At 42.0% G+C, this 14707-nt stretch overlaps 1 protein-coding gene across 1 annotated transcript in view; it reads right to left on the bottom strand.

The window, feature by feature from the left end:
- Nucleotides 1–9576: 9576 nt before the first annotated feature.
- Nucleotides 9577–14707, bottom strand: part of LRRC1 (leucine rich repeat containing 1) — a 106580-nt gene continuing 101449 nt past the window's right edge. The window contains exon 19 of the mRNA XM_037392321.1: nt 9577–10172. Coding sequence (XP_037248218.1) covers nt 10020–10172 — 153 coding nt within the window. The 3' untranslated portion in view covers nt 9577–10019. The remainder of the gene's footprint in view (nt 10173–14707) is intronic.

The raw sequence follows: 14707 nt of genomic DNA, 5'->3' as shown, positions 1-14707 counted from the left end.
AGGCAAGGAGCTGAGCCTGAGCCAGGAGTGGGCCTTGGCAGCTGGGATGGCCAACAGCACCTGGGCTGTGCTAACAGAGGCACAACCACTAGGGCAAGGGAAGGCCTTCTCCATCTCTACTCAGCACTCACTAGACTACATCTAGAAAAGAGCATCCAGTTTGGGGCCCTCCAATAGAAGACTTTGAAAGATTGAAGCAAGTTCAGTGGACACCACCAAGATGGTCAGGGCTGGAGCACATGCCCTGCGAGGAGATGCTGAGGGATCTGGCCTTGTTCAGCCTGGAGAAGAGATGGTTCCAGAGGGATCCAATAGCAGCCCCAGTCCCTGTGCAAGGTTATCAAGGAGGTGGAGCCAGGGCTTTGTACAGCTATACATGGCAGCAGGAAAGAGAAGTGAACAAAAATCAAAACAAGAAAAAATTTTACTTTATAAGAGGAGAAACCTTTTTCCATGTGAAGACAGCTCAGCAGTGGAGGAAGTTGCCCAGAGGTTGTGCAGTCTCTAACCTTGGAGGTTTTCAAGATCCAACTGCATAAATCCCTGAAAAGCCTGGTCTGACCCCATAGTGGCTTTAAGCAGGAGGTTAGGCTAGAGACCTCCTGAGGTCCCTTTTCAGCTGAGTTATCCTAGACTCCTATGAAATATACATAAAAAAATAAAGTATCATCCAGTTATACAGATAAAGTATTATGCCATTTATAGAATATAATATTGAAAATGGATGCTTCATGGTGCCTATAATATGAAATAGTTCATGTATTTGCTATACTGAAGTTAAATAAGTGAACAGATATCAATAATAGTATGTACAAATAGTATCTGTTCCACAGATTGACACTGCCCCCATGCAGTGTTTGAATATTGACCTGACCTGCACGTAACAAAGAGAAAAGGGCAGGATCAATAAAAGCCCAGGAGATACAAAACCACGGAAAAAATGAGGGGGCAAAGTGAAATTTGTCTGGCAATCAGAAAGAAAGGCATTAAGACTAAACAGGCAAACAGAAAGAGAGGTGGGAGGGAGGGGAGGCTAGGGCTCAGCTGGAAGGGGATAGGATAAGGGACTGGAGGACTGGCACGGGGCCAGGGCATTCCTCTGCCGTCAGCAGAGCACCATGAACCCCGCCGAGCCAGGGCTGCCTCTGTCCCCCTCGCTGAGCACACACAGGGATGTGACCTGCTGCTGCTAACAGGGCCCCTCTCAGCTCGACGTGTTAGGAGGATTCAGTTTTGATATGACTGAACAGCGGGTGGCCTGGCACAGGCATTAACATGGCTCCCATCAGTGGGGTCCCTGGCTGCTCCAGTTTGTCATTCTTAAAATTAGTACATGATGCACACAGAAAAAGTCATCAGAAGATCGTCAGGGTTCCAAATGAAGCACTCTGCATTTTGGAAAAACCTCACTTAAGGTTGCCTGCCTGTTCAACTCTTCGTGCATCAGGATGCAGTCCGCAATTAGATAATCATACTGTCTCATTACATTGTTACATGTTTTCTCCACACCAGCTACAACAAAATTTCAAAGGTTTCCTTTGAAAGCTTTCCTGAAGCTTTTTTGGATTTTACAATTGTTTTTAAATTTGAAGAGTTTTCCTTATACTTTATATATCAACCACAAATTCAAAATGAGGTCATTGTCTAAAGTATTAATTCATTAATGAGAAAATGAACAAGTAAAATGTCAAGATAATATTCATATTATAACTTCATGCTGAAGCTTTAGCAATAATGCTCTTTCAGATATTACTCTTTAGATAAACACTCCTTTTGGTAAAAAATAGAAAAGGTACTTTAAGGCCAAGTCATGACTTTCGGTTTAAGCACTTCCCCTATTTCCTACCCACTGCACCTTGCCCTGGTGAAGCTGTATTTAAAACTATTCACTAACACACAAGCTTGCCAAGTCTCACTTAACTGAAGCTAGTAGAGGCAAATGTTGTGATTAAACAAGAGTAAACACTGGCTCACCATGAAACCAAACCAACGCAACACCACCACTGTTTAAGATAAGTGATAAAAAATTCAGCGCTAATTTGTTTCTTAACACAAGTGACGGCCACCTTTCTTCACAGCTTTGCAAAGCCAAGAATAAACTGCCCTTTTTGTGGTATCAGGAAAATAACCTTGTTATAGCAAGACAAATTATGAATCCTATTTCAAGCCAAAACTAATTAGGAATAAGCTGTGTTTCGACCATTTTCACTTTTGCTTAATAATTTGTTTTGGCCACACCTCTTTTCAGTAATCTCCAGACACAGGCAAAAAATTTCTTCTGCCACTTGCTGATCTAAAGTTATAGAAAAGAATATAAAAGACATAAAATTCTCCCTTAGAAAAATCCAAGAAAACCATAGGCTATTAGCTTTCAGTCTGGGTTATGACAACAAATTAACATCGAACTACATTTCAGTTTTTGCACTTCACATGCACACAAAAGGCATTCACAAATTTCTGTAATTTCCACAGAAATGCACTGTCATAATCAATTTGACATACATGAAAGAAGTTTTAATCTTCAAGGTCAGTGGTTAAAGGAAGCTGGGAAATACTAAAGTACAACAGATGATTTGCCTTTCCTTCTTATCACTAAATTAAAAAAAATCATAAAATCAACATTTTTCATCATATCTTACCATTTGCTTTTCCTCTAAAGCTTCTCTTCCTGAGACTTTTCTTTCATGTTTTCCTAACTCCATTTCCCAGGGGAAAACAAACCACCCTAATATCCTGAGCAGAAGTGACTTAACCTGACTACATGTTAGATATCCCTGTACTTTCGGAGTCAGGAGAGAGAAGTATCAGGCAGCACTGTGGTGATTTCTGGTCAGCGCATGTTTCCATTTATAGCTGTCGAAAATCCACAAATAGAAGCGTGGAGAGAGGGCAGGCAGCTGCCTCTGATAACAATAAACCTTGGTTTGGCATCACAGCAAACTGTTCAGGAGGGATTTTGGTTACCGGCCCCATTCACTCCCCCCTCACCCCCTCTACCCCCAGAGCTTACACTGAAAAAGTCCACGGAAATGAGTGTTTCAGTAGCACTAACTTGTGTTCATGGAGATTATTGAGCAAGTAAAACGACACATATGATTAGCTGGCATCAAATGTTGTTACATAGAGTCAGAAAGCGTACAGAACAGTATTTTAAAGTGGTGTTTCAGCATGACTATTGATCTTTCCCTGTTGAGTAGCTGGGAGTGAGCTATCCTAATACATGCTCGTGTAGACTGTACTCTCCTAATATCAGAACATGACATCTTGGATTTTCGAAATGCAGAAAGAATTGCAAAACTTTCAGCAGGCACTATGAGCACTCCTACCTACAAGAAATGACCAGCGAATCTAAAATGGAGCTAATGCCTATACAGATGGTGGTTGCAGAGTCTGTTAGTTGACTGCAGAAGAATAACCTGGCTCTGGTTTACAACGACAAAGTCAGGAGGCCAATATTAGAAACTGCAGTGCCGGGGGAACCTCTTGACGGCTTTGCTGCGGATGCCAAGGTTTATAACACACCCTTCGGTTGCCACATCAACTGGGCTCATGCGGTCTCAGGGGTGATTCACACGAAGGTTGTCTCTGCGTGTACCAGCAAGGGAAGGGGAAGCACGACGACACAAAATCACACAGAAAATGTTTGCTACTGTTAAATAAGAATGTGCTCTCTGGTCGATCTGTGGTTCCTTAAGAAACATGTAGCCCTTTGTAAATCTGGCAGGCACCTCACTAAATCCCTAGTAAAGAAAACACACATCCTTTTCCTCTCTTCCTCTCTTTTCACAATAGTGAAAGAAGACTCTTCTCAATAAATGAACAAATAAATAAATAAATAGCCACAAAAACCTTTTTCATCTATCATTTTCCAATTGCCTTTGTGGAAATTACAGTCAAAACTAGGCACTCTCTTTTTTTCTTGATAGATGCTATACTCACGTGATCTTTAGAGCCTTGGATAGGAAGACGACAGCCAAAGAAGTTGTCAAACAACAGTCTATACAGTTTACATATGAAAAGTTGACCAAGAAAACCCAAAAAATCTTAGAGTGTTCCTGTTCTGAAACATTCTTCAGAATAAAGAAAAAGTTGCTCCAGCTACAATTAATTGTCCTTTGTCTCTCTTTTTCAGATGTGTAAGGCAGGCAGCAAAAAAGTAAATGTTGCAACGCAAACACAAAGAACCAGTCACAACTACAAGGGCTGCTATAGTAGAGGGAATAAATATGAGCTTGATGTCACAAGGGTAAAAATACACCCCACTGTGTCTCCTGGAAGTGCTGGGATAAAAGGAACAAGAGCAAGTGACATGATACCCAGAGAAAAGCTATAGTTTTTCTGTGCTCTTCAGCAGGAAGGCAAACAGTATTAAGAAGTTCGTATCTCCAAAATCTTTTCTGTGAGGCTGAAACTTATCCCTGTGGCCAGGGACACACATAATGCTTTGCACCACTTAACGTCCTCAAAGGAGGTCTTCAGTGGGATCCAAACAGCAGCTTACACTACGCTGCTGCTTACATTACTGACCGTTACTGCAGCACAGGTGAAAAACCTGAAGCACCTCTGCTCCCACTAACTTGTCGGTTTGCAATGGTTTTGAATCACAGACAAGGACTGGAGCATCTCAGGTGGGCACGTTTAGCTGTGCGCGCTCGGTGCGCTCCCCACCCAGCCCTGTCCCACCAGTGACTGGGATACCCCAGCTGTCAGCAGTTTCCCAAACGGCAGCTCCCCGGGGGGTCGCTCCCCCCTCGTGCTGGGGAATACCTGTGTCGGTAAAAGAGCAGGCTGTCACTGGTGCAATGAACCAGCAATGCAGGACTTGAGACATACGTCCATACAGAGTTACACCCGCATGGCAGATTTTATCTGGAGTTTATGCTTTCTGTAACCTAGCACTCACACTAAATACCCTAAAACTTAATCTTCAATCACATTTATACTCTCTATTTCCAGGGTCTTATACTGTTTTCATTATCAGCAAACCCGTGTGAATGTGAAAGGCAATCACTACAGAAAGACCCAATGAAGTGACCGTGAAGTGACTTTACTCATAATAACTTCAACATAAGATGCTGATGAGAGTATGCAGTTTTACAAGGGGGTTTTCCATTAACATTCTTGTGAAGGTGTCTAATAGCACTCACATGAAAAGAAAAACCACCAAAACTCCTTCCCCTTCTACTCTGTGGCTGCTACAGCCTGAACAGAAAATTCCATAAAAAGCCAGGGAGGGGGAGGGAACTGAAAAGTAAAACACTAGGATAGGGAAAGACCTAATTGCTCTATTTCTCATGAATGGAAATTCATATTCTAGATGCATCATGCTGCTGACTGTGCAAGTTCTAGTGAGCTGGAGCAGACTGCTTTGGAGATGGGCACAGGGGAGCAAAAAGCTAAGAATGCAACAGAATACACCACCAAACTTCATGACATTGTGTTGAAATCAGAGAGCACAAGAAACACGGGATGCAAGCTTTTCTGTAGCCTGGATGCTAATACATAAGGACCCTGGAGATTGCACAAAAAGGCTGACAGCACCTTGTTATCTAACATGGCCTGCTCAGCATGACATAGTAACACTAAACCTGAGGAAACACCATGATCCAAACCACACGAGAATTTGGTTTTATATAATTATGGGAGTACATTTCTTATTCCTACACAGAAATAGTAGTTATTCTATTCCAAGGACTTTCTAAAACACTGTTAGTAACTGTGTATTTCCTGTTCTACTTTGCAAGGGACATAGTAAACAGGTGCTATGTAAAAAGCATGTTCTAGACACTGCCTAAATTACTGTGCTATTTTCAATTACTTCTTTGTATTACAGTCACTGGTCTCTTGACACCTGTTTTGCTTCTCAGAGCAGGACCTAACACGAGGCCAGCAGATTAAACTAATGAAGAGGGAGGGTTGTTTGTTGGTTTCTTTTGTAAAAGCCAAGTACTCAATATCCAAAATAGTAGTATTGTGTAAATAAACCGTTTAAGCAGATGCATTTTATGTCTTGGTGTCTGCTGTTCCTGAGAAGGACGCAAGTGACTGTCATGGTGTTTGTGTGTCACTCTCAGCTGTGTTTTCACTCATTGCCACTACTGCAATTCTTTTACTTTGCACTTTTTTCATTTTCAGCCTGACTTGGCTGCAGCCCAGGGATGCCTGCCAATGATTGTATCACACGTCATACATCTGCACCACTTCCTTCTTAAGCTGTTAGCTTTTATTTGCTCAGCATCAGACCACCATAAGCATTTAACAGTGAGAAGTACTCATTCTGTCCCTGATGTGCTCAACACTCAGTTGAAAGCCACCTACATAAATCACATATACCAGATAAAAAACCTAAGACTAATACACAAAGTACATCCACAGTGATTTTTAGAGGGCTGATATGGACACAATTTCTGTCCCACACTTAAAACAAGTCAAAAAGTTAAAAGATAAAACAAGCACAAAACTCAGTCGGCTCCCTCACTACTGGTAACCACCAGTCCAGCAGAAGCCACAGGTTAAGCTTTCCAGGTTATTTCTGCTGCCCACCCTTCCCTCAGCCCCAGCGTGCCAGAGCAGCAAGCATCCTCTACATTACTCCAGCACGTCCACCCAAGGTCACATGCACATGCCTGGAAACATCAGGACCTCGGCAGCATTTCTAGCTGCTATTTCATGACACGTTCCTTGCAGAAATGAAGAGCATGACGGAGCTGCCGGGACTGTATACGGAGCAGGCTTACCTTCCAGGCGGCTGGGAGCCGAGGGCGGGAAGCTGATCCTTAGGAGAGGAGGGTCCACATTCCTGCCACGGCACCCGGCAGCTGCTGCTGTCGCTCCCTGGTCCAGCTCGCTGGCTCTGCGGGAATCGAGGTAGCAGGCGTGGAAAAAGAGGGAAACACCAACAGGCACAGCGAGTCTCTGCTTTGCATGTGAGGAAGCAGAGCCTTACATGTCACGGGGAGCAGGAGGCTCCTTGACAAATTTTCTCCAAAGGGGCAAGTCTGAATATGTTTGAGGATAAAAACAAGGAAGGTTATTTCAACATTACAAGAAATTGATTCTGAGAGCTCCGAGCCTTCTCTGGTATGGCACTCCATGGAAGCTGTAAGTGCTTTCTTCTCTTCACAGGTCTTTTAACTCAATTGTGTTAAAGTGGGCTACCCTTGTGCTGGCAAGGTCCTGCACCTGGTGTCCTGCAGGAGTACAGACAGCAGTGGGACAACTAACCTCTTTTCTGTTGGACATCCGTTGCTTCAGCTATATACACATGATGTCCCTGAATATTACTGCTGTATCCCAGCAAACCAAATTATCACAGGCTGTAAAATGCATTTCAATAGACGCATCACAAAAGAAAAGTTCCCTCCTCTATTCAGTGGTACCATTTGCCTTGCCTTCTTCCACAATGATGGATGTGGCAATGATGAGACCTGAATAACAAAATACACTGGGAAAACATTAAATACCTTCTTAGTTATCTTTTAACTGATGTGGCAGCTGGGAATGAGGAGAAGCCAGTTGGGCATGGAAAACAAGTGACTGCTCCATGGGCAGATAGTGGGCTTTTTCTAGGCACCACCCACGTCAGCAGGAAGCGAGAGTATGGGATACGAGCTGTCATTAACAGACCAACTCCCTTTGTGCCTTTCCCATTTCTGTCTCTGCCCACTCTTATCGAACACCAAACCTCAAAAAGAGACATTACTCAGTGCCGATAAGGACACCAGCATCTGCCCTCCACCTCTGCCCTCTTTTGCAGAAAAGTGCAATGCAATCACCTGCCCCAACATTTTTCTGTTTAAGCAAAGCCTGAATAAATGTCTAGCAGAGGCTTTGACTGGTATCTTTTCCAGAGTTGCATGTCCATTTACAAAATTATTTGGGTTCATTCATCAACTTGTGTTCCATTTTTTCCACAAAGAGTGTTACCATCATACATTTATACCCACAGCAAAAATCTCTACACTGCAATAGGAAATTGGCCTTGAAAACAAATGCAGTTGACAAGGACAGATAAAAGATCCAAGTGCTTAAAAGCTATCTGGATGCTGAGAGCATTTGGTTAAGAACACATAATTTTGATAGCAAACATTTTGACTTCCAAGACCTATTAAAGAATCTCAAACACACACTTGTGCATGAGGAGGAAAAAGAATGAAAATACAGAGTTCATATCAGAACTCCTACTTTATTTCACTAACTCTCAACTACAACTTATTCTGCAGCCCAGGGCTGGTTTACAACAGCAGAATGAGTTTACTTTTTCTGTAGTCTAGTAATACATAATAAAGCATTACTAAACCATATGTTAATAGCTGGATTGCCAAAGTGTTTATGGTTTCTGAGGTGGTTAATATTTTTTACAATATGCACTGATCAAACATTAAGTCATGGAGGAAGAACCCTGTTTATTTTGGAGGATGAAAAGGGATGAGAAGCAAATATTTTTTTAAGTAATTTCATTTATCAATATCATTTAAGCTAATTCAAATTGAAATGTTTATACACATAATGCAGTACGTATTATTAAAGCCATAGCAGATTCTAAAGTAATGTTCATTTTGTAAATGAATGAAAACTAGTTTAATATTCCTATTGCTGATACATTATTTCAATTAAAATTATAATGTACAAGATAATAAAAAAGCCACAGTGGATGCAGTTGAGAGGCAAGAGAAATCCTGGCATCATAATCTTATTGCAAACCTATCTTTTCAAAATAAAACATTCCTTTTACCAGTAGGAGATATTGTTCTAACTGTAACAGGCATACTCTCCTGGGAACTTCTGATTTCCTGAAAAGCCAGTTACCGGCATTCATTCAAGCAAAATATTAATGATCACCTGAGAAAAATTTAAGAATGTGAGTAAAAGATGAGAATTTACCAGGTCACTGAGTTGTGCCATATTATATTTACAGGAAAAGAAACCATATATACATCATAAAAAACATCTATGCACACTTGATGCACATGAAAAAAAGTCATGACATCCCAGTCTAGCAAGGCCAGACCTTACCTGAGTTAAGGCAGCACCATGGAACCACAAATAAAGAACAATCCCCAAAGGTTCTCGTTAAGCACCTCAAAATGCATTAGAAACCTGAATAGCAGCGAAGAGAATAAAGAACGCTATTGCACAAGAATATTTGCTCTTAAATGCGTACCTTATACACACACACGTGCACACACACACATATAAATCTATACACAAAATACTGGCATGTCAGAGTAAGCCAAATTTAAGGTATTCTGGTTTTATTTCTTCTCCTGACTTGCATATAAGTGTCTCAGTTCCTCAAGCATAAGAAATTGCTTCGTAATTCAATCTCAGGTGCATAGTTGCATAAGATGCCTTCTGCATTTAGATCTAATAAAATGTAATTTACAGGTCCTGTTCAAATCTGATATACCTTTGTATTACTGATATACCTGGAGAAACTACTCTTAATTACGCTAGAGTGAGATACAGAATTCCAATGGAAATAACATTTCCCTGCAGGGAAAAAAAACCCAGCACTATTTAAAAGACAGAAAAGGATTTTTTTATTCTCATAGAAAACCACATCAAAAGGGACAATTCAAAGGAATCTGGGGGTAGACAAAAAGGTGAGCTATATAGACAAAGCATGGGCACAAGATTTAAAAGAAACAACCCAAACTATACTATTGTTTTCAGTGTGTTTCCAAATGGGTGAAGTACCTTCTGAATAAAAAAATGACCTGCTTTTTTCAGCATTGTGTTTAGGTGCTGTAGGATGCCTTTACAAGTCACTGTTGAAACACGTGGTGTCATTCACATAACCTCACCCAGTTCGTTTTGTTTCACGTGCACAGGTTCTGGCCAAAGGGAAGTTCAAGGCAAAGAAATACAGCCATGGGTTTTACTCCCTCAGCTCAAATCCATCCTCCATGTAACGGTTTTCCATAGAAATAAGGCATAGCGGTTCAAGTACTACATTAAATATAATCGAAAAATGGGAAAGAAAACCACCCATGAATTCTTTCCAGAAAAGTACTTTATTAGGGAGGATAAAAAGCACTGTTCAGACAGTCCGAATAGGCATGGCCTTCTGCGCTGTCGGGCTCCTCGGGCTCAAAGTCATCCGGGTCTGGGGGCAACTGGTCGGTATCTTCATCGGAAGTGGAAGGGCGCGTGAGGATTATCCGAGGGATCTTCAGCAAGATGTGAAAGATTTCAGAGAAAAGAGTCAGATCAAGAGCAGGGAAGTGTTTAAAGGGGGCATGTTAAAGGTACAGGGGAAAAGCGGGTGATGAGAAAAACATGTGAGAGGTGTAACACCACAGGGCTTCATAGCACCATAGAACTGTTTATGTTGGAAAAGATGTTTAAGATCATCGAGTCCAACCGTTAACCTAGCACTGCCAAGTCCACCACTAAACCACATCCTTAAGTGCCATATCCACACATCTTTTAAACACATCCAGGGATGGTGACTCTAACATTTCCATGTGCAGCCTGTTCCAACGGTTGACAACCCTTTTGGGGAAGAAATTTTTCCTTATACCAAACCTAAACCTCCCCTGGTGCAGCTTAAGGACATTCCCTCTTGTCCTGTTGCTCATTACTTGGGAGAAGAGACTGACACCCACCTCATTAAACATCCTTCCAGGTAGCTGTAGAGAGCAATAAGATCCCCCCAAGCCCCCTCCTCTCCAGGCTAAACAACCCCAGTTCCCTCAGCCGCTCCTCATACGAATTGTTTTCCAGACCCTTCACCAGTTTTGTTGCCCTTCTCTGGACACGCTCCAGCACCTCAATGTCTTGTACTGAGAGGCCCAAAATTGAACACAGGATTCGAGGTGTGGCCTCACCAGTGCCGAGTACAGGAGGATAATCACTTCCTTTGTCCTGCTGGCCACACTGTTTCTGACACAAGCCAGGGTGCTATTGGCCTTCTTGGCCACCTGGGCACACTCTTCCATGAGGCAGCTTTCCAGCCACTCTTCCCCAAGCTCGTAGTGTTGCATGGGGTTGCTGTGACCCAGGTGCAGGACCTGGCACTTCTCTTTGCTGAATCTCATACAACTGGCCTCAGCCCATCAACCCAGCCTGTCCAGATCCCTCTGCAGACCCTTCCTACCCTCAAGCAGATATCAACACTCCCCCACAACTTGGTGCCATCTGCAAACTTACTGAGGGCACACTTGATCCCTTCCTCCACATCACTGATAAAGATATTAAACAGAACTGGCCCCAGTACCAAGCCCTGGAGAACACCACTTGTGACCAGCCACCAAATAGACTGAACCCCATTCACAGGCTCGGCCATCCAGCCAGTTTTTCACACAGTAAACATTATGTCCATCCAAACCATGAGCAGCCAGTTTCTCCAGGAGAATGATGTGGGAAACTGTGTCAAAGGCTTTACTAAAGTCTAGGTAGGCAACATCCACAGTCTTTCCCTCATCTGCTAAGTGGGTCACCTTGTCATACAAGGAGGTCAGGTTAGTCAAGCAGGACCTGCCTTTCCTAAACCCATGCTGACTGGGCCTTACCTGCCGGTTGTCCTGCATGTGCTGTGTGATGGCACTCAGGATGATCTGCTCCGTAACCTTCCCCAGCACTGAGCTCAGGCCGACAGGCCTGTAGTTCCCTGGATCCCCCTTCTGGCCCCTCTTGTCAATGGGCATCACGCTGGCTAACTGCCACTCAGCTGGGACCTCCCCGGTCAGCCAGGACGGCTGATGAATGATCGCAAGTGGCTCGGTGAACACGTCCGCCAGCTCCCTCGGTACCCTTGGGTGGATCCCATCCAGCCCCATGGACTTGTGTGTGTCTAAGTGGTGTAGCAGGTTTCGGACCATCTCCCCTTGGATTACGGGGGCTTCATTCTGTTCCCTGTCCCTGTCTTCCAGCTCAGGGGGCTGGGTACCTGGAGGAAAGCTGGACTTTAGCTATTAGAGACTGAGGCAAAGAAGGCATTAAGTACGTCAGCCTTTTCCTCATCCTTTGTCTCTGTGTTTCCCCCACATCCAATAACGATGGAAATTCTCCCTAGCCCTCCTTTTGTTTCATTTTGTTTCCAGCTTCCTGACAGGGAAATTGTTCTATGCCAAAAATGCATTCATCATTAAAGCCAAATTGAGATAAATTGCCTTTTCCTCTCATTAGCTAATCTAAACAAACAAACAAAAAGAACCCTTCCATAGAAAAAACAAAAACAAAAAAAAGAAGATAAAAAGATCTTTAAAAATATTTAAGTATGTATATGAAAAATATGCATCTACTTTTATTTAGCTTCATTATTCATTAAATACTGCACCTGAAAGCAATAAAGGATTAATTAAGGATCAGAGAGCATATCAATTATTGATCTTTGAAAAAATTACATATTTTGGCTTTTTTACTGACAAAATACATTTAAGGGAAACATTAAGACATAATATCAATGTGTAAATTCATTAGTTGATAAATATGCATACATGGATTTGATTCAAATCAGTTTTTTTGGCCAAGAACTTTGTGTTCTTTGAGAACTACATTGTAATGATTTAAAATTAATTTAAATGCTGTAACTGAGAAAAGAGGAGAATGCCAGCTTCTTTATGTATAGCCAAATAACGTATCAGTAATGGTTTGTATCAATGAATGGATTATTACAAGTTTAACTCTGATGCACAAAGTCATCCTAAGTTACTAATTTTCAAAAAAAATTAAACATGTAATGAAAATAGATATAATAGTAAGTCGATATATCTAAGGAGCAGGTAATACAGTAATGTGTAATATATAAAATGTCCATCTTACCATTAGTCTGAAAATTTTCAGGGAAGGTAGTATTTCTTATTTATCAGTTACTTTGTTTCATTTCTTCACACTTTATAAGAATGTTTAATGCTGACGCTACACAGTTCAGTCGTTTACATATTATTTCTTTGCTATGCGTTATTTGATTTCAGAAATTACACAAGCACATAGATGCTTCATGGCTGTTCAGCTAGCCAGCCGGTAGGTTTCCGCATTGAAATAATATTAATCATTCCACAGGCTTCCCCGACTGCAGTAGCTCTGACACCACTAATTGCTGGGGGGCCTGGCACCCCCTTGGCTCCCAGGCAGGCACGCTGCATGCAGGTACCCCAGTGCAGGTGTCAGTCCAGAGCTAAATCTCACACATGATAGCATTAAACTCACTTTAAAATCAGGTATAAATCCAGTTATATTCCTTGGTGTATTGAATGTCCAATTATCTTTCTCTCCCACCCACCCCACCCTACCCCCCCTTTGCTTAGACTAAATAGTACACATTTCTGGAAGATTTAAATAACCTATATAGATTTTAAGTACTGGCCAAGTTAACAACTCCTAAGAAGATTAGCTTCTGTCATGCACACCTGACAGCATTTGTAAACTTTCCATGCACTGGATATTTCTCTTGGCTCTGTTAATTGCTGAAAGGTGTTTCTTTCTTAATGATAAGCAGCAGCCAAGCTCCTTTGTGCTGCAACAAATGCACATCCTATACATACAGATGACATATCATATATTGAAATTCTGCCACCTCGAGAACTAGTGTGGAGGTCTATGCCCTATCTGAAGTTACCTGCAGAAATATCCAGGATGAGGCTTTGCGTTTCATTGAGCTGTCTGTTCAAAGCTCAGGGAAGACCCTTCTTTGTGTCCTGTGCCACTCAAAAATAGACATGTGTGCATTTCCCCAAGACCAGGCATGTGTTTCATTAGCAAGTATGAAGGAAGAGTCACCGGTACTTCTTTTTTCCTCTTGAAGGATAGCCCTTAGTCATTTTGAATGTCAGTTATTGAAATACTCTTTTTCAGCCTGGTTTCTACTCCCCAGTGATCCCACTTGTAAGGAATTGAATCAATTCTCTAAAAAAAGCTTTTCCCCAAAACATTTCACAACTTTTGGAGCCTGATTCTTGCATACTATCTTTCAAATATTACAACGGGACTAAGTCTTACAATCACAAAGTGAATTTAATTGATGAAATGCAAAATGGAAAAAAAAGTTCTAGCTGTCAGAGAGGCATAACCCTAAAAACTTAAAATAAGAACACAAAGCTCTAGTGGGTATTTCAGTCCACCACTACACTCAAACATACACACTCAAGAGTTTTGATCTGGCACAAAGGTTTTTTGGAGACATTTTTTTTAGGCAGTCTGAAATGCTCTTTAATTCAGAAACCATTATTCATTTTAATTATCACCAAAAAATTAGTCCTCCATTTTATTTCTTTTTTAGTTAATTATCTGCATCTGAAAGAAACATAAATCTGAGATTGTAACAATACTGCTGGAGGAACAAATCCCACAGGATGCTCAGTTCTGGCACGAATACTCTTTCACATGTCTCCCCTATGTTCAATACACTGCAAGCTGTAGTTAGGCTTTCACAACTTCCCCCAAAACCCACCTCGTTTCCTTGATGACACACTCTCCTACGCCCATGGTCTGAAAGCCTGCACACCTCTAGCACCTGAGCTGTGGCAGAGCCTCTGGAGGACACCCCCTCCATGCCTGCAGCACGACCCTGCTCCCAACAGCCCCGGTTGGGCTCCCCATTAGATGACTGCCTGCCCATCAGTTCATGCTCATCCAACATTTCTGTGGAAATTGTTTCAACTGCTTCCATGAAATAAGTGGTGCTGGGGGAAACCTCTTATCTAATCTTTAATGCTGCTGCAGATAAAGAGGAAATGGCACCAGATGACAGACCAACTTCCTA

Source organism: Falco rusticolus, chromosome 6, assembly GCF_015220075.1.
Source record: "Falco rusticolus isolate bFalRus1 chromosome 6, bFalRus1.pri, whole genome shotgun sequence".
In the NCBI taxonomy this organism is placed as follows: Eukaryota; Metazoa; Chordata; class Aves; order Falconiformes; family Falconidae; genus Falco; species Falco rusticolus.
This window is presented reverse-complemented; position numbering and strand designations above follow the sequence as displayed.